At 42.7% G+C, this 20,000-nt stretch overlaps 1 protein-coding gene across 3 annotated transcripts in view; it reads left to right on the forward strand.

Moving 5' to 3' along the window:
* The window catches only part of LOC123498092 (transient receptor potential channel pyrexia-like), a 23,399-nt gene extending 14,674 nt beyond the window's left edge, over nucleotides 1–8,725 (forward strand). For all 3 annotated transcript variants that reach the window (XM_045245215.1, XM_045245217.1, XM_045245216.1), the window contains exons 3-7: nucleotides 1,432–3,436; nucleotides 3,547–3,718; nucleotides 3,922–4,110; nucleotides 4,362–4,609; nucleotides 8,126–8,725. In XM_045245215.1, the coding sequence (XP_045101150.1) occupies nucleotides 1,432–3,436; nucleotides 3,547–3,718; nucleotides 3,922–4,110; nucleotides 4,362–4,609; nucleotides 8,126–8,273 (2,762 nt within the window). In that variant the 3' untranslated portion in view covers nucleotides 8,274–8,725. The remainder of the gene's footprint in view (nucleotides 1–1,431; nucleotides 3,437–3,546; nucleotides 3,719–3,921; nucleotides 4,111–4,361; nucleotides 4,610–8,125) is intronic.
* The last annotated feature ends 11,275 nt before the right edge of the window (nucleotides 8,726–20,000 follow it).

Raw genomic sequence — 20,000 nt, forward strand, 5'->3', positions numbered from 1 at the left:
AGAAAATGTATGTATATTTTTCAAATTTAACATGTCAATACATTTATCTTCCTGCTCGAATGACTCGATAGACCTTAAAGAAAGTCTCTGTATCTCCACTCCTCCACGGGGGAAATCATTCAAACTCGTTTGACCCGTCTATGATTTATAATACTTGTAATAAAGTGTAGAACAGCGAATGCTTGCGTCTGAGCATCCACGTTTGTTTATAGTGTCGATGAAAGCGCAGATGAACGGCTGTGTGTGTGTGTGTGTGTGTGTGTGTGTGTGTGTGTGTGTGTGTGTGTGTGTGTGTGTTTGTGTGTGTGACGTGGCGCGACCAAGAAATTTTCAATTTTCAGAAAACTGGCGGAAAAATGTGCTATTGTAAGGGAACCTTGAGAGTACTATACTCAAACGCTATGTTCTTTTATCAGGTATATTTTTAAAGGTCTTTCTTTCTTTTTTTTTTTTTTCTCTCTGAGGCAGCGCAGATTTTTATTAAAGTCTGATTGTATTTATGCAAAAACCCTGCCATTGAAACTCTCCAAGTAACTTCCATCAGAGCATGCTGAAGATGATCGGGATGAGATACATAAACACCATCGATATTATCAGTATATAATGAGAGTGGGTTTCTTTTATTTTTCTGTTAGTGATGATACCCCCCCGTCTCTCTCTCTCTCTCTCTCTCTCTCTCTCTCTGCGTCACCAATAATTGAGTCGCTTCGGTTTGCTGCTCACGTCTCGTCCCGCTCAATTAGCTTCACCTGGGACTCACCTGTGTCACACCTCACCACACTCTACCACACTCCACCACACTCCCCCTACACCCATATGTACTTACTGCACCCTAAATCATTCACCACACCCCAACGCCATCTTCATTACGTACACCCTCATCACTGTTATCACGCACACACACACACACACACACACACACACACACACACACACACACACACACACACATGCACGCTCACTCGCTCTTTCCACTTGTGACGAGGAAGAATGTGGGTGGATCGATCAGGTGGATGGAAGAGTGGATGCGCGAACCCGCCCACTTCCCCACTCAGCCACGCCCAAATCGCCACCTAAACTCCACCCACCACCCAGTCCCGCCCATTCTATGATTCGGCTCCACCCACTCTCCACCTGTAAACAAACTTTTTTTTATTGTGCATGTGTGCCCTTTATTTTGGTCGTTATATGATGAGAATGGTGATAGTATCAGTAGTAGTGGTAGTAGTAGTAGTAGTAGTAGTAGTAGTTGTAGTAGTAGTAGTAGCAGTAGTAATAGAAGTAATAGTAGTAATAGTAGCAATAGTAACAGTGTTTTTTTTCGTTGTTAAGTTTAGAAAAGATTATAATGACTCTGACTCTCTCTCTCTCTCTCTCTCTCTCTCTCTCTCTCTCTCTCTCTCTCTCTCTCTCTCTCTCTCTCTCTCACAGGAGTCACCATGACAGTCGGCACTGACAACCAGAAAACGCCCCTCGTCAAGATAGAGATGCAACGGACGAAGCTTGACGCTGATCTGGTGAAGCGTCACCTGGAGACGGACAACGAGGTGGCGATGCAACACATGCTCCAGAGCTGGAGTGTTGCCGATGTGCTGCGTCCCAATCTTGACGGCCAGGCGGTAGGCAATTCTCTCCACATCGCCGTCAAATGCGGAGCCGAAAAGTGTCTCAAAGTCTTGCTTAGTCACCGACTTTCCAAGGAGGAATTAGAGGCTCCTGACGACAAGGGACAGACGCCTCTGCTGACGGCAGTGGGCAAAGCGCGACACACAGCACTGGAACACCTGCTGAGTGCAGGAGCCAATGTCAATGCCCGCGATGACAACCACAAAGGAGCACTACACCTCCTAGTACTGAACCTCTCCAAAGACTCTGCACAGGCGGGGGACTTACTGAGGGTGGCAGACTTGTTACTATCCTCTACACACGTCAAGAAGCTAGACTTGGAGCCCCACGCCGACTTTCTTGACCTGACCGCCGCCACCCCGCTGGCCTTGGCTACCGCCAAGCTTCGGAAAGAAGACACAGCATCCTGGGTCGCCAATCTTCTTGAGCTGTGCAAGAAGCTGGTAAAAGCGGGTGCCTCATTGTCTGGAGATGTGAACGGCGCCACTGTGCAGCAGGTACTTACCCAGAAAGGATGCCTGACGGAGAAGGTGCTGAGCGAGCGAAAGCATCCCCCTCCGAGACACATAGCGGCTCACGTGGTGGACTTGGTCTGCATGCGCAGGAGCGGCAGCGAGGTGAGGGAGATGTTGCAGGGAGAGCGACCAGAAGACGCCCGTGAAGCAGTGAATTCAAAGCTCGGTAGCAACAGTCTGCTGTCATACGCTGTGAACATTATGAACACTTCTCTGGTGGAGGAGCTGCTCAGGTATGGCGCTGACCCCTGGCTGTTGGAATGGACGCACGAGCTGCCTCTCCACCGCGCCGCCGTCAAAGGCCACGTTGACATCTTCACCTTGCTTGTCGAAAAGATGAAGAACAACAACAAGACCATCGATCTGCGGGACCACAGTGCCACCCTCATCAAGAAGCTCATGGAGAACAGTCACACCAAGACCACGCAGAACGAAGATCACTTGGCGTGTCTCCGCCACTTACTGAAAGAAGCCCAGCTTGACTTGAACCAGAAGGACCCTGATCTGACGCCGCTGCACTTGGCGGCGAAATATAACCAGCAGGAGGCGGTGAGGGAACTGCTGAGGGCAGGTGCCTTCCTTGGCGCACGCCACGTGGTGTTTGGGAAGGAATGCGGTGCTGCCTTGGACAGTGTTCTACCGGAAACACTGGAACACGCCATGGACGACTGCATTACACATTACTGTGACGACAAAAGTAACAAGACCGAGAACGTAGTCAGCGAACACTACACACTCCACCTCGACTATTGTTTTCTTCTTCCACCAGAGCAGGATGGCAACAACAGTGACACCAAACCAGTGAATGAAGTGGAGACGCTGATGGAAGTGTGCCACAGCGAAAGGCACCGTCACCTCATCAAACACCCCCTGGTGCAGACTTTGCTGTACGCTAAGTGGAAGAAGGTACAACCGTTGTACATCGGTAACCTGTTACTTTACTTGTTCTTCGTGTCAATGCTCACCACATTTGCCTACTTCCTAATAGACCTGCGCGCGATAGAAGAACATCTGTCAATGCTGCAGCTTAACGTTACCATAAATACCACCAGCCTGGAAGCCAGCAAGCAGGGGAAGCAAATCAAAGTGCACGTGTTCCTGGTTCTGCTGCTGCTCGCCTCACTGTTCATGTTGGTGAGAATGGTTTTGCAGATTAAGTTATCCTTCAAGTATCTCAAGAAAATTCAAAACTGGCTGCAATGGTCACTGTTAGTGATAGTGCCGGTGCTGTGCTTCGCGCCGCTGGAGATGGACTCAATAAGACAATGTTCAGCCTGGGCAATGATTATCGCCTGGTAAGTAGCTGGGCGTGTTTCTTTAATGGTGCCTTAAGGGAAGGGAGAGGAGGGGTCCCGTTGTGCACGTGAGAGCTAAGGTAGTAAACCTAGCTCCATAATTGTTGCAGGTTCGTGTTCGTGCTGAAGTTGGGCCGCGTGCCGTTCTTCGCTCTCTACATTACGATGCTGTGTCACGTCACCTCGAATTTCCTGAAGCTAATTGTCCTCTACAGCCTCCTCATCCTTGCCTTCACCCTCAGCTTTAACATCCTGCTCTTCCACCCCTTCGGAGAAAACCAGGTACTACATTCATTCACATACACACACACACACACACACACACACACACACACACACACACACACACACACACACACACACACACACACACACACACACACACACACACACACACACACACACACACACACACACACACACACACACACACACACACACACACACCTATATAAACTATATGTATCTTCTTTCCCTCTATACAGAATGAAAACTTCCTATCGTTTCCCAAGGCCGTCGTCATGTCCACAGGCGAGTTGGAATACTCCGACATGAGTGAGAAGTTCCCTGAGGCGTTGAGCACCTCCGCTATCATCATGACGCTCGTGTTTGTCTTTGCTATCATCTTGGTACTGATGAACGTGATGAATGCACTGGCCGTCACTGACGCGCAAGTAAGGCACTAAGAGAGAGAGAGAGAGAGAGAGAGAGAGAGAGAGAGAGAGAGAGAGAGAGAGAGAGAGAGAGAGAGTATGAGAGTGTGTGTGTGTGTGTGTGTGTGTGTGTGTGTGTGTGTGTGTGTGTGTGTGTGTTAATAAAATTATTTTTACTGTGCAAATATTATTTTCTTTTATCTCTTTTACGTCACACCAATCACTCTGCCACTTTCTATTATACTGTAGAAACCACCTGTTCTTCACTCCAGGAAGTGGTGAACGACACCAAGCTGTACTCCCTCATCTCCCTCCTTGAACTGGTGAACGTGATAGAGACCTTCCTCAGCTCCCGCTTCGTACGCCCCTGTCTGGGTAACTTGCAGCTTCTGTCTGGGACCAACAACACTCCGTCCTTCCTGGCCAAGATCAACCACCCCAAGAAGCATGAGCGGCTCCTGTCCGGTCTCGACCACAAGACCCCGAACAAGCTGAATGACGAGTTTGCCGAGTGTCTCAGGTGCAGTGTCCAGTGTAAACATGCTAGGAACATTCCCCATGCAGATCTCTTGATGAATTATGTCCATATAGATACACACACACACACACACACACACACACACACACACACACACACACACACACACACACACACACACACACACACGCCCGGTAGCTCAGTGGTTAGAGCGCTGGCTTCACAAGCCAGAGGACCGGGGTTCGATTCCCCGGCCGGGTGGAGATATTTGGGTGTGTCTCCTTTCACGTGTAGCGACTGTTCACCTAGCAGTGAGTAGGTACGGGATGTAAATCGAGGAGTTGTGACCTTGTTGTCCCGGTGTGTGTTGTGTGCCTGGTCTCAGGCCTATCCGAAGATCGGAAATAATGAGCTCTGAGCTCGTTCCGTAGGGCAACGTCTGGCTGTCTCGTCAGAGACTGCAGCAGATCAAACAGTGAAACACACACACACACACGAATACACGTTGCTCAATAGTAATGGGGCCGAATCACCACACCAGGGGTTGGTCACCTTTACTGTCTCCTCTGACTAGGGGGATGGGGTGTGTGGTGTGTGATGTAACAGTCTTACCTGATGATTAGTAATAATGATATCCAAGATCCCACTGAGAGGATAACGATTGGTGGTTACGTGTTCACTGAGATTGGGTCTTGGCGAATACTGTCAAGTAGATTGGAATTGCAAGACTATAATGGTGGAGAAGCCTGATATAGTGTGTTTGACTGAGACAAAATTGCATGAAAAAACAAAGATAAATTTGGATAATAAATATATTATATGGAGAAAGGATAGAGAGAGTAAAGGTGGAGGAGGAGTTATGATTATGACGAAGAAATAAATAAATGTGGATAAGGTTTGGTATGGGAAGAGCAACGCAGAAGTGATAAGCATAAAGATAAAAAGTGATGGAAAAGAATTAATAATCATGGTGACCTATGTACCTCCTAAAACAAATTCTTGGACATTAAGGAATACGACAATATGATCAAGGATACTTTACAGAGTTTGGAAAGTGTATTATCTGGGAAAAGAAAGGTGATACTAGTAGGAGATTTTAATTGTAAGGAGGTGGATTGGGAAAATCTAGTAAGTGGTGTTGGAGAGGAAGCATGGGAGAGAGATTTCTTAATCTAATGATGGAAAATATGATGGAACAGAGGGTGAAGGAAAATACTAGATATAGAGGAGATGATGAACCGGCTAGACTGGATTTGGTGTTAACAAGAGAAGTGTACCTATGTGGAGATATACAATACAAGTGTCCTTTGGGAAAGAGTGATCATGTGGTTATGGAAATGCAGATAGCAACAACACAGCGAAGGAAAGACGAGACATACAGGAGTGGTAGATTGAATTATAGAAAGATGGACACAGAAAGTTTGAAAAATTATTTCAGAAAATTAGATTGGGAGGAGATGTTACAAATCAGAGAAGTGCAAAAAAATATGAGATTTTTATGAAATATTATAAAGAAGGAGTTATGAAATTTGTACCAAAGTATAAACCGAGAGAGGAAGGAAGAAAGGATTGGTTTAATGCAACTTGTGTTAAGGCTAAGGAAAAGAGAGATGTGGCTTGGAAAAGATGGAAAAGAGCAGGAATATACTAAATAAGGAGAATTATAGAGTGGCGAGAAATGAGTATGTGAGGGTAAGGAGGAGGAAGAAAGAAAATTTGAAAAGATATTGTAGACAAGAGTAAGGAACATCCAAAATTGTTTTACAGGTTCATAAATGGTAAACTTAAAAGAGAGAGTCCATTGAAAGATTAAAAGGAGAGCAAGGGATAGTAGATGACCCTAAGAATATAGCGGAATTGCTAAATAATAGGTTTCAGCAAGTATTTACTGAAGAAACAATGTTTGTAAAGCCTCAGAATGTACAAGGAAATGTGCACATGGATGACATTAAGATACCTAAAAGGAGTTATATAAAATGTTGGAGGAACTTAAAGATGATAAAGCGATGGGACCAGATGAAGTTTCAGGAAAATTATTGAAGGAGTGTAGAGAAGAATTGATTGATCCATTATATGATATTATAAGGTGTTCATTAGAAACAGGGAAGTACCAGTAGAGTGGAAGAGAGCTGAAGTGGTGCCCATTTATAAGGGAGGCAGTAAGGAAGAGCCTCTTAACTATAGACCTGTGTCTCTAACAAGTGTGGTCGGTAAGATTTGTGAGAGGGTGATAAAGAAATATTGGATACGGTTCCTGGAGGATCATAAGTTATTATCGGATCATCAATTTGGCTTCAGGAAAGGGAGGTCATGTGTAACAAATCTACTGAGCTTTTATTCAAGAGTGGTTGACAAAATACAAGAGAGAGAGGGATGGATGGACTGTGTATATTTGGATTTAAAGAAAGCTTTTGACAAGGTACCTCACATGAGACTGTTATGGAAATTAGAGATTTATGGAGGACTGAAAGGAAAAGTGTTAAAGTGGATGGAAAACTACTTGAGATGGAGGGAGATGAGAACGGTAATAAGGGATGCAAAGTCGGACTGGTTGGTGGTGGAGAGTGGAGTCCCACAAGGCTCAGTGCTGGCACCAATACTTTTCCTTGTATATATTAATGACATGCCAGAGGGAGTAAACAGTTATATTAATTTGTTTGCGGATGATGCAAAGTTGTGTAGGTGTGTGAAGAGTGAAGAAGATTGTGAAATTTTACAGGCAGATCTGGATAAGATTTGGGAGTGGAGCAAGAGGTGGCAAATGGAATTTAATCTGAGCAAAAGTCATGTGATGGAGATGGGGAAGAGTGGAAGACGGCCAAGAGGGTCATATAAGATGGGTGAAGAAGTAGTGTTGAAAAAGGTGGAAAAGGAAAAGGATTTGGGAGTGATAATACAAGACCATGGGCAGTTTGAGGCTCATATTGATAAGATGTTTGGAGAAACGTATAATTTGATAAAAATATTGGATTAGCCTTCCATTATATGGATAAAGATATGATGAAGAAATTAATTAGTACGGTAATTAGACCAAGATTGGAATATGCTGGAGTGGTTTGGTCCCCTTATAAAAAGAAGCATATAAGGAAGTTGGAGAGATTGCAGAGAATGGCAACAAAAATGGTTCCGGAATTGGCAGAAATGACCTATGAGGAGAGATTAAAATAAATGAATTTGCTTACCTTGGAACAAAGAAGAGAAAGAGGAGATTTAATACAGGTTTATAAACTGTTGAATGGACTGGATGAAGTGGATAATGAGCAAATGATGTTGAGAGTGGAAAACTTAAATAGAACTACAAGATCGCATAGTAAAAAGATAGCCAAGGGAATATGCTTGAAGGATGTGAAGAAATATAGTTTCCCACAAAGATGTGTGGAGGTGTGGAATGGTTTGAGTGAGGAGGTGGTGTCAGCAAGGAGTGTGCATAGTTTTAAAGGAAAGTTGGATGTGTGTAGATATGGAGACGGGGCCACACGAGTATGATACCCAGGCCCTGTAAAATTACAACTAGGTGAATACACACACATAGTATTCTCAGCCTTTCTTCCTCTGCAGGGTTCATCGGCTGCACCACCTGGAAGAAAAGAGGAGCCAGCAGCGTAACCAGGCCACGGCGGAGCTCGAGGACGCTGTCCAGAACCTTACTGACCACCACCCTAACCTGCTACGCTCTCTGGCTGCTGCCTTGCGCCCTAGCCAGTAATGTGAAGAGGGAAAAACTAAAGAGATTGTGGTATCCTTGCTAATGATGTGATGAGGGAAAGTCTATAGAGATGATGATGCAACGGAGCACCCTATGACAGCGCCACCTTATTCTTAGGTGTTATCCTGACTTTACTGTGAATGATTGATCTGTATTTGATTTTGTACGTATCAGTGTGATATGTTCGTGTCTACTATATTCATAACGTAGAGAAACTGCTTATTCCTACTTACCAATACAAAAATGCTAACATTATTACTAGTGATAGCTTGGATGGCCAAATTAGTGTTATGGCGCCATAACACAGTCTCAGTTCTACCTCTGGGGACTAACGAGCCTTTTTTTTTTTTTTTTTATTTATACCATGTGGGCTTTTCACGGGAATTTATGGGCTAAAGGGGTACTTTTTGGGGTACTTCTTATCTCAAAGCCCACCCGCTAGGAAACCGTTGCTCCGAGTGAGGAAGCCCAACCTGCTCTCGGACCGTGGACAGGATTTGAATCCGTGCGCTTAGAGATCCCTCAGACCCCAAAGCAAGCATGGTTCCACTGCTTTACCAGAGAAGAAGAATATGCCAGATTAGTATACTAAGCAGTGACATATAGTACTTACTTCTTTCCTCACCATTTGTCAGAACTGGGACATGAATTAGTCTGCCACACTGGACAGGCAGATGGCTCAGTAAGTTTGATCTAAGAAGACTTCGCTTAGACTACAATCGAAGATCACTGTCTGTCTCTCTGCCTAGCGTTTGTTGGAATATACTTGAGTGTAGTATGCAGTGTGTAAATATGCTATGAGCCAGTACTTGTCAGGGTCTTGTTACTTACAGCCTTCAGGCCTCGTTCATATTAGAAGGTTTAACCAGGCAGCAGTGTAATTACAATACAAATCAATGGAGGCGTTCACACACAACCGCTGCAGTTTTTCCTCCCGCCGCGGTCTCCGTGTGGCTTGAGGTCTTCTCTCCAACCACGCAAAAAACACATGTGTCGATTTACATGTATTAAAATAGAAGCATATCTACATACTTGGTGGCTCCAAGACATCGTTGCCCTTCCATTGGTCAGCAGATCATCGACATCCTGAAACAACGGAAGAACTTGTCTTCATGGTCTCTCAACTTGTGACACAATGTTATGAACCTCTCATAGATTAGTCTGTTACATGAAAAAAGATGAATCCACTGTTGCCTTTGCCTTATCCTACATCGTGCCTTTCGATGATGTAAGACTCCAAAACTTTTTCTCCTAATTCTTTTCTGCTAACATTACAGTGGTATGACTCGTGTAGGGTCAGTGGCGCGGATCCCGTCCTAAGCCCTGTGTACAATATGGGCTGTGACACAGCGTCATGAACCATGGCGCTATTGAAGCAAGGCAAACTCGTATAGGCTACACTAGAGAGCTGAGCTACTACACACGTGGCTTTGTGTATAAAACTCATAATTTCAATATAAAGCGCAATACCATACGCATGTTTGCACATAACATATATGGGACCTAATGAAAGCATCTCTTGTTGAGAGATGGTGCAATTTGAACTGTGCAAAACCACTAGTGTAAACAGGAACTATTAGGGCTATCTGCTGATGAACACAGCCTTCAAAGTCATTTGTCTGTAGCATGTTATGGCATTGTCCAAAACCAAACAAATGTAAAAAAAATTCCAAGTACATAAAACATGCATCTTATTCAGACTTGTTTTAAAGTAACAAGTTTGTGTAAATTTGCCAGCAAGACAGTTTGCTCTCTCTCTCTCTCTCTCTCTCTCTCTCTCTCTCTCTCTCTCTCTCTCTCTCTCTCTCTCTCTCTCTCTCTCTCTCTCTCAAGTTGGACGTATTTCAGTCTATTTACTATACTGCCTTAATTTTCTACTTGATTAATTCGTGAATAGATAATACTGGATTATGTTTTAAGATTACGTACATAACTGTGTACTTATTCAGTGTTTACTGTGTGTGTGTGTGTGTGTGTGTGTGTGTGTGTGTGTGTGTGTGTGTGTGTGTGTGTGTGTGTGTGTGTGTGTCTGTGTGTGTGTATGGCACAAGCACCATGGTTCCTTCTTTTTCAAGGTGAAAGTGGCTTTGCTCTTCATCATATTCACTTGTGGATTACAAGGTGTGCTCCCACGCAATACTCATCCATTTGCTTATTGACTTATCTGCTTATGACATACCCATCAAGGGAAAACAGCCTAGGTGCGGCGTCCTCTTGTGCTTCACTTGTGCTCTCACACTCATGATATGCATACATTAATATTACTGATCCATTGTACGTAATTGTTTCTCACTCACGTCTCAGTTTGTACTTATCCACGTGTTGTGATTGTATTTATTTACTTGACTTACGATCGAAATTAATGTATCAAGTTTTTTCTTTTCGTAACAAAATAATGGCAGAGGAACTTCATTAACTGTAAGCTTACATACAGTGATTTTACACACACACACGCGCACACACACACACACACACACACACACACACACACACACACACACACACACACACACACCGCCTAGTGTAGTGGTTAGCACGCTCGACTCACAATCGACCGGGTTCGAGTCCCGGAAAGCGGCGAGGCAAATGGGCAAGCCTTTTAATGTGTAGCCCCTATTCACTTAGCAGTATATAGGTACGGGATGTAACTCGAGGGGTTGTGGCCTCGCTTTCCCGGTGTGTGGAGTGTGTTGTGGTCTCAGTCCTACCTGATGATCGGTCACTACGAGCTCTGAGCTCTTTCCGTAGGGGAAAGACTGGCTGGGTGACCAGCAGACGACCGTGGTGAATAACACACCACGTAGGGTAATGGTTAGCACACTGGGCTCACAACCGAGAAGGCTCGGGTTTGAGTCCCGGTCGCGGCGAGACAAATGGGCAAGCCTCTTAATGTGTAACCCCTGTTCACCTAGCAGCAAGTAGGTACAGGATTTAACTCGAGGAGTTGTGGCCTCGCTTTCCTAGTGTGTAGAGTGTGTTGTGGTCTCAGTCCTACCCGACGATCGGTCTATGAGCTCTGAGCTCGCTCCGTAATGGAGAAGACTGGCTGGGTGAGCAACAACTTAACTTGCTCTCATGCCCATGCTCCCGAATCTTCCGAGTTTTTCACCATCTGGCTTCGACTCAATAGTCACTCTCTACCTAAATTTATCTGCGGTGTCTATCTCTCCCCTAACTCCTCTGACTATGGTAAATTCTTTGACTATTTAACTTCCTTTCGTGGAGATCTCCATCTTTGGAGATTTGAATGTTCACCACAAGCTTTGGCTTTCCTCTCCCTTCACTGACCACTCTGGTGAACTAGTCTTCAACTTTGCTATCCTCCATGACCTAGAGCAACTGATGCAACAACCTACTCGTATTCCTGACCGTCTTGAAGACACGCCCAACATTCTTGATTTCTTCCTTACCTCTCTGATCCCTCTGCTTATGCTGTTACCCTATCATCTCTGTTGAGCTCGTCCGATCACAATCTCATTTCTGTATGTTGTCCTACCTTTGCTAACAATTTCACCTTGGATGATTCTGGGTTTGTCCCTCCCTCTCCTCCTCCCTCTGATTATTTCATGTCTTCATTCAAAGTTTGTCACTTCACAACCTTCTATCTGATCGCCAGTATGGCTTTCGTCAAGGTCGCTCTACTGGTGATTTTCTGGCTTTCCTTATGGAGTCTTGGTCATCTCTTTTGGAATTTCGGTGAAACCTTTGCTGTCACGTTAGGCATATCAAAAGCTTGTGATAAAGTCTGGCATAAAGCTTTCATTTCCAAACAGCCCTCCTACAGTTTCTATCCTTCTCTCTGCACCTTTATCTCAAGTTTCCTTTCTGACCGTTCTATTGTTGCTGTGGTAGACTGCCACTGTTTTTCTTCTAAATCTATAAAAAGTGGTGTTCCTTAGGGTTCTGTCCTGTCACCCACTCTTTATCTATTATTCGTTAATGATCCACTCTTACGCTGATGATACCACCCTACATCTTTCCACGTCCTTTCAGAGACGACCAACCCTTCAGAGAATCAACAGATCACGCAGGAACACCACAGAATGCCTGACCTCTGATCTTTCTAAGATTTCCGATTGGGGCAGAGAAAATCTAATAGTGTTCAATGCCTCAAAAACTCTTTTCCACCATCTATCATCTCGACACAACCTTCCAGACAACTATCCCCTTTTCTTCAGTGACACTCAGTTGCTCTTCCACTGAATATCCTCAGTCTGCCCTTTATTCATAATCTAAACTGAAAATTTTACCTCTCATCTCTTGGTAAAACAGTTTCTATGAAGTTGGGCGTTCTGAGGCGTCTCCGCCAGTTTTTCTCGTCCTCCAACTGCTAATTTTGTACAAGGGCCTTATCCGTCCTTGTATGGAGTACTCTTCGCATGTTTGAGGGGTTCCACTCATATAGTTTTATTAGATATTGTGGAATCAAAAGCTTTTCGTCTTATCAACTCTCCTCCTCTGACTGACTGTCTTCAGCCTTTTTCTCACCGCCGAAATGTTGTATCTCTTTCCATCTTTTATCGCTATTTTCCTGCTAACTGCTCTACTGGTCTTGCTAACTGCATGCCTCCCCTCCTCCTGTGGTCTTGCTGAACAAGTCTTTCTTCTTCCTTTCATCCCTATTCTGTCCAAGTCTCTAACGCAAGAGTTAACCAGTACTCTCAATCATTTATACCTTTCTCTGGTAACCTCTGAAACTCTCTACCTGCTTCTATATTTCCGTCCTCCTATGGCTTGATTTCTTTTAAGAGGAAGGTATCAAGACATTTATTCCTTAATTTGGACTAACTCTTTACTTTCCTTTTAGAAAACCAGCACTCAAGTGGACCTTCTTTTTAACATTTTATTGCCCTTGGCTGGCTTCCCTCCTGCATAGAAAAAAAAAAAAATACAGGGGCGGATGAGGCCCTTGTACAGAGTTGGCAGTTGGTGAGATGAGAAAACTGGCGAAGATGCCTCAGAACGCCCAGCTTCATAGAAGCTGTTTTAGCAAGAGATGAGATGTGAAGTTTCCAGTTAAAATTATGAGTAAAGGATAGGCCAAGGATATTCACTGTAGAAGAGAGGGACAGTTAGTGTCATTGAAGAAGAGTGGATAGTTGTCTGGAAGAGTGTGTCGAGTTGATAGATGGAGGAATTGAGTTTTTGAGGCATTGAGCACTACTAAGTTTTTTCAGCTCTAATGAGAAATCTTGGAAAGATCAGAAGTTAGGCTTTCTGTGGCGTCCTTGCGTGATCTGTTGACTTCCTGAAGGGTTGGTCGTTTCTAAAAAGACGTGGAAAGGTGTAGGGTGGTATCATCAGCGTAAGAGTGGATAGGGTAAGAAGTTTGGTTAAGAAGATCATTAATATATTTGAGAATAAGAGATTGGGTGACTGGATAGAAGCTTGAGGAAGATCACCGTTAATAGATTTAGGAGAAGACAATGGCTATGTACCACAGCAGCAATAGAGCGGCCGGAGAGGAAACTTGAGGTAAAGTTACAGAGAGAGGAATAGAAGCCGTGGAGGGTAGTTTTGAGATCAAAGCTGTGTTTCAGACTCTATCAAAAGCTCTTGATGTGTCTAACACGTTAGGAAAAGTTTCATTGAAATCTCTAAAAGAGAATGATCAAGACTCAGTAAGGAAAGCCAGAAGATTGATGGAAGCCATATTGGCGATCAGATAAAAGATTGTGAAGTGACAGATGTATAAGAATTTTCTTATTGAGGATAGATTAAAAAACTTTAGACATGGAAGAGATTAAAGCTATAGGACGGTAGTTTGAGGGATTAGAACGATCACCCTTTTGAGGAACAGGTTGACTGTAGCCAAACTTCAAGCAAGATGGAAAGGTAGAGGTCGATAGGTAGAGTTTGAAGAGTTTGGCTAGGCAAGATGCAGGCACGGAAGCACAGTTTTTGAGAACGATAGGAGGGACCCCATCAGATCCATAAGCCTTTCGAGGGTTTAGGCCAGCGAGGGCGTGAAAAACATCATTACGAATATAGCATGAAATAGTCAGAGAAAGGAGAGGGAGGAACAAATCCAGAATAATCCAAGGTAGAGTTGTTAGCAAAGGTCTGAGAGAAGAGTTCAGCTCTAGAGACAGAAGAGATGGCAGTGGTGCCATCAGGATGAAGTAAAGGAGGGAAAGGTGAAGACGTAAAGTTATTTGAAATGTTTTTGTCCAGGTGCCAGATGTCTCGAGGGGAGTTAGAGTTTGGAAGATTTTACCATTTTCCATTTATGACAATGTTTAGCAAGTTAAAAAACAGACTTGGCATGATTCCGGACGGAAATATAAAGTGTATGAGATTCAAGTGATGGAAGTTCAACCTCTCTATCATGTATAGCACGAGAACAGGCTGTGTTAAATCAAGGCTTAGAAGGTTTAGGTTGAGAAAAAAGAATGAGGAATGTACGCCTCCATGCCAGACACTATCACCTCAGTTATGCGTCCAGTACACAGAGATGAGTCTCTGATATGGAAACAGTAATCATTCCAGGGAAAATCAGCATAATACCTCCTCAGGTCCCCATAACTGGCAGAGATAAAATGCCAGAGGCATCTCCACCTTGGAGGATCCTGAGGAGGGATTGGAGAAATAGGACAAAATACAGACATGAGGTTGTGATCGGAAGAGTCTAACGGAAAAGATAAATAAGGCAACAGCATAAGCAGAAGGATTAGAGGAAAGGAAAACATCAAGAATGTTAGGCGTACTTCGAAGATGGTGAGGAATACGAATAGGGTGTTGCACCAGTTCCTCTAGGTCATGGAGGATAGCAAAGTTGAAGGCTAGTTCACCAGGATGGTTTGTGAAAGGAGAGGAAAGCCAAAGTTGGTGGTGAACATTGAAATCTCAAAGGTTGGAGATCTCCTCAGAAGAATAGAGGGACAGAATGTGCTCCGCTTTGGAAGTTGAATAGTCAGAGGAGTTAGAGGAGAGATAGACAGCACAGATAAATTTAGTTAGAGAATGACTATAGAGTCAAAGCCAGATGGTGGAAAACTTGAAAGGTTTAAGAACGTGGGCTCGAGAGTAAGTCATCGCACAGCGATGAACGAAAATGAGAACAGAAAAAATAGGAGGGAACAGAAAAAGGGGTTCCTGTCTGTTGCCTCAGACAGCTGTGTTCCAGTGAGGAAGAGAAGATGAGGTTTAGCAAATGAGAGGTGGTGTTTTACAGATAGAAAATTAGATCTAAGACCGCGAATGTTGGAGAAATTAATGATGAAAAAGTTGAGGGAGGTGTCATGACATTTTTGGTCGTTGCCAAGAGAGCAGTCCTATCTGGGGACATTTATGGTCTCTTCCCCAGAAGGGAACTCCGAGGCTAGTTTGGGAGTGGCACGTTTTTAATTTCTACTGAACGGTGTGTGTATAGTAAGTGCATCTAATTTTGTGTGAATGGGAGAGTTGTCTTTAGAGGGCAGGCTGTGACTGCCCCCGTGGGTTTGGAGACAAAAAGGAAACGTTCACACCTATCTTTGATGGTGAGTTCATAACACCTACTGAACTGATCGAGACCAGACAAGGACCAGTCCAAATAAGGAGGTCGTATAATTAGTGTTATACGACCTCTTTGGGAGTAAATCATCGTTTCACTATAGGTATATACTACCTCCTCCTCGTGATCTTCGTATTTTCAACACTGACCCACTGATGTGGGCAGAGCTAAGAATCGTTTTTTTCTCTTTTTCTTTTTTATTTACACCATGTGGGCTTTTCACGGGAATTTATGGGCTAAAGGGGATACTTTATCAATGCATCAATTTTATTTGTTTTATTATATAATTATTGTAGGAGGGATTCATTTGTGTAGAACTTTGTTGGTGTGAAAGACTCTCACAATTGCCATTCGATGATTTGCCTGTATGTATTAGAGCTTCTATTCAGCGTGGAAGCATTGCTCGCCATATAATTACTTTGAATACAATTTGCAATGCCTACCATATACTGAGTTTAATAAAAATATTACTATAATATCAAATATGAATTATGAAACAGAAGTGAAGTCAAAAGCGGGGCGGAAATACATGAACAGTAGGGAGTTCCAGAGTTTACCAACAAATGAAAAATTTACTATTGGCTTGGAGTATCCGGTAAGTGATCTTTGAATGATTGATATGATTCCAAGGTATGAGATGCTGTTGTTCTGTCTTTCCAGCGCGGTTTCAGTCCCTTTATTCCTGGGAAGAGACTTTAGTGATTTATTTAATCTTTCCTTCACACAATTTTCTCATTTTTCATGAAATATCCAAGGGGGATTACGTACAAGTTTCAGGTTCACCTAATGCATACTCCCTAAACGACATGCACACACTGTTCATTGGTCCCCAAGAGTCCGGAAAGCTAAGATAGGCTGACATTATTGACACACAACATCCTAATAATACATGGTGGACGCTTTACACACATTGTGAATAATTGTTTTAGAATTCCTTCAGTTTCATGATGAATAAGGATGTGTTGAACTTAAAATCCTACCTGAAAATCCTACTGATATACCATAAAATCCTACAAATCATAAAATGTTCTAATATAGTGAAATTGAAGGAATATGAAATTAATCTCATATTCTTTTTTCACAACATGAATAAAAAGACAATTCAGCTTAAAAATAAACAATAAAAGTAAGAATTTATGTCACAGTACACGCCATGTTTCATATATAGTCATGAACCCATATATATATATATATATATATATATATATATATATATATATATATATATATATATATATATATATATATATATATATATATATATATATATATATATATATATATATATATATACATACAGCATGTTTTAGATATAGTAAGTCTCAGTACACACCATGTGGCTAGTAATATCACTCTTTGTATTGAAACACTTCCTGCAGACATCATACTTTAAGGTGCATTGGAAGACACCCAGGTTTGAGTCATTGCATCTTGCATATAACCAATTAAGAAAAGAAAATAAAAAAAAGGGTAAGAATTTTGAATGAGATGAGTGTAGAAGATTCCTTACCACCCATGTCTTGAGACACAGTAACTTGAGTGAGTTAAGCACTGTGAGCACGTACTGTATCCGAGGACTCTCTTCAGGATGGTGACAATTCCCTTGATTACTCATAATTGTACCTCATGGACACTTGGGCAACAAGGGATTGCCTCAAGGTAGTAGTTTTTCAGGTTCTTCTTCACAAGCTCTGTCGCACCCCTCCCCCCCAACACAACTGTTATTATCTTTGCAGATCTTCCTTCCTTGTTTCATACAACAATGTCAGGATTTATTGTTCCACGAGCGGATGTTACTTTGTCATAAAAGATGGTAACTTTTTTTTTATTTATTTCTTTACATATCTTCCAAAGGATGTATTTACAGATCTTTCTGTGGAGAGCAGTGTAGCTACCTAGTATTCATCCGTTAAAAGAATCTTGCAGCGGGATTCTAGGTGGCTTACACTCTCAAAGGCTGCATAACAGAATCTACATTGGCCATTCTGCCAGTTTTTTAAGCCATTTGTTACAGGCCCTTTGGTTTGTGCACCAACTAAAATTCTTTTCCATCATGTGGCAAATTTCAATTTTTAAGCCAGTGTAATGGTTTATATTCATCTATGTAGTTCCTTTCTAGTTCTTCCATATTGCCTCCATCTCTCTATCCCGAGAATTTGTTTTTTTTGCTAATGTCTTTCTTGCTATACTTTTAACTTGCATTTGTTAATTTTCTTTTCTTTCTTCCAAAATGTCTCCTCCAGTTTTTCTGCTTGTTTTTGTGATAGATGTCTGTTGGGAGAGTACATATCTCTAATGTTGAGCAATAGTTTTCATGTTTTACTTCTGTGGAGCTCTTCAGGCACTGTCCAACACTTACTATTGATGTTCTATAGACAGTGGATCTGAGTTAGGCCGAGCCCACCTTCTCTGCGAGGGAGATATAGCTACCTACACCATTATGCTGATGTGTTTAGTGAGGTCACTTCCTCGAGTGAATTTTTTTTTCCACATTTCAGACATTTGTGATTTTGCATAACAGTGTGTGTTTTGATGTGACGAGTATGATTAGACTTATTAGTAAATCTTCTCCCATATTCTTTGCATTCATGATTTTTAACAACATGCAGTATATCTCACTGTGTGTTGGTTGAGATGATAATTACGAACAAAATTTTTTTCCACTTTGTTGACATGAATGATTTGGAGCAACACTGCGTCAGGATCAGTCTGCTAAGATGACTGTATAATATATAAAAGATTACCACGCTGGTTGCGCTCTAACTCAGTCTTTTCTTTATGGAGCAAGGCATTTCCCACAAGATTATTATTGCCACCACATGTGAGCTCCCCCACGCCTGAGGTAGACTGGTTCCGCCGCTCCTGGTTGCTCATATTGGTGTCTGGCCGTACAGCTTCACTGCAGTAATACACCCTGCACCACATACAGTGATCATTCCTACTATTTTGTCGTCTTTTATCTGTATTTTCTCCCCGTACTTCTATTAAGGTCGTTTTCGATTTCGTTTTCTATAGGAGGTGGTGTCCAATCATATTTTTTAATGCTTTTCAAGGAGACACACACACACACACACACACACACACACACACACACACACACACACACAGTATTTCACCTAGTAATGCAGTTGATCTATTAATTTATCTATCTACGTATCTATCTAAGGAGAGAACTATATATATTTTCTTTTCACACGTATTTTCACTGTGCTATTTTCTGGATATTGAATTTGCTCTTTAACTCTCTTTAAAACAGTTAGCTTCCTTGCTGGCCATTTCTATCACTATTTCCTATACCTGTTACTATTTCTATTTTAACGTTGTATAATTTTGCATAACCTGTGTGTGTGTGTGTGTGTGTGTGTGTGTGTGTGTGTGTGTGTGTGTGTGTGTGTGTGTGTGTGTGTGTGTGTGTGTGTGTGTGTGAGTAGAAAGCATGTGTTACAGCTGAAGAGTTGAAGGGAGTGTGGGATTGATAAGTGAAGGGAGTGAGGGAGTGGGGGAGGGTGAGAGGGAAGGAGGGAAAAGTATAGGGAGTGAGGGAGGGAATGGAAAAGTTGAAAGCCTCGCATTGTCGCCTCAGGGATGGAGAAAATCGGTGAGGGTCAAAGGTTAGTCTATGTCCCTCTCTTCCTTTCTTATCCTCCTCCTCCTTCCCCCTCCTCATTAACTTCCTTCCTCTCCTCCTCCTTCTCCCTCTTTTCCTCCTCTTCCTCTTCCTCCTCCTTCTCCTCCTCCTCCTCCTCCTCCTCCTCCTCCTCCTCCTCCTCCTCCTCCTCCTCCTCCTCCTCCTCCTCCTCCTCTCTTTCTTTCGTCTCCAATCACAAAACCAGTTCTTTCTCTCCTTACTCCCTTTCTTCTTTTTTTCCTCTCAAATGAAGTTCCTTGTAGTTGTTCTTATTGTTGTTCTCTCTCTCTCTCTCTCTCTCTCTCTCTCTCTCTCTCTCTCTCTCTCTCTCTCTCTCTCTCTCTCTCTCTCTCTCTCTCTCTCTCTCTCTGTTTAATTCTTCTTCCTTTTCCTCTTTTCTTCTTTCTCTTTTTTATTTTCTTTGCTTTTTGTTACTATACTGTGTAATTGTTTTTTTCTTTTTTCTTCTTTCTTTCTTTCTTTATTCATTTTTCCTCTTTACCTCATCACATTTTTTCTCCTTTCTACTCTCTCTCTCTCTCTCTCTCTCTCTCTCTCTCTCTCTTAGTGACAATAATAATAATGATGATCATCATCATCATTC

This window comes from Portunus trituberculatus, chromosome 47 (genome assembly GCF_017591435.1).
Source record: "Portunus trituberculatus isolate SZX2019 chromosome 47, ASM1759143v1, whole genome shotgun sequence".
NCBI lineage: Eukaryota > Metazoa > Arthropoda > Malacostraca > Decapoda > Portunidae > Portunus > Portunus trituberculatus.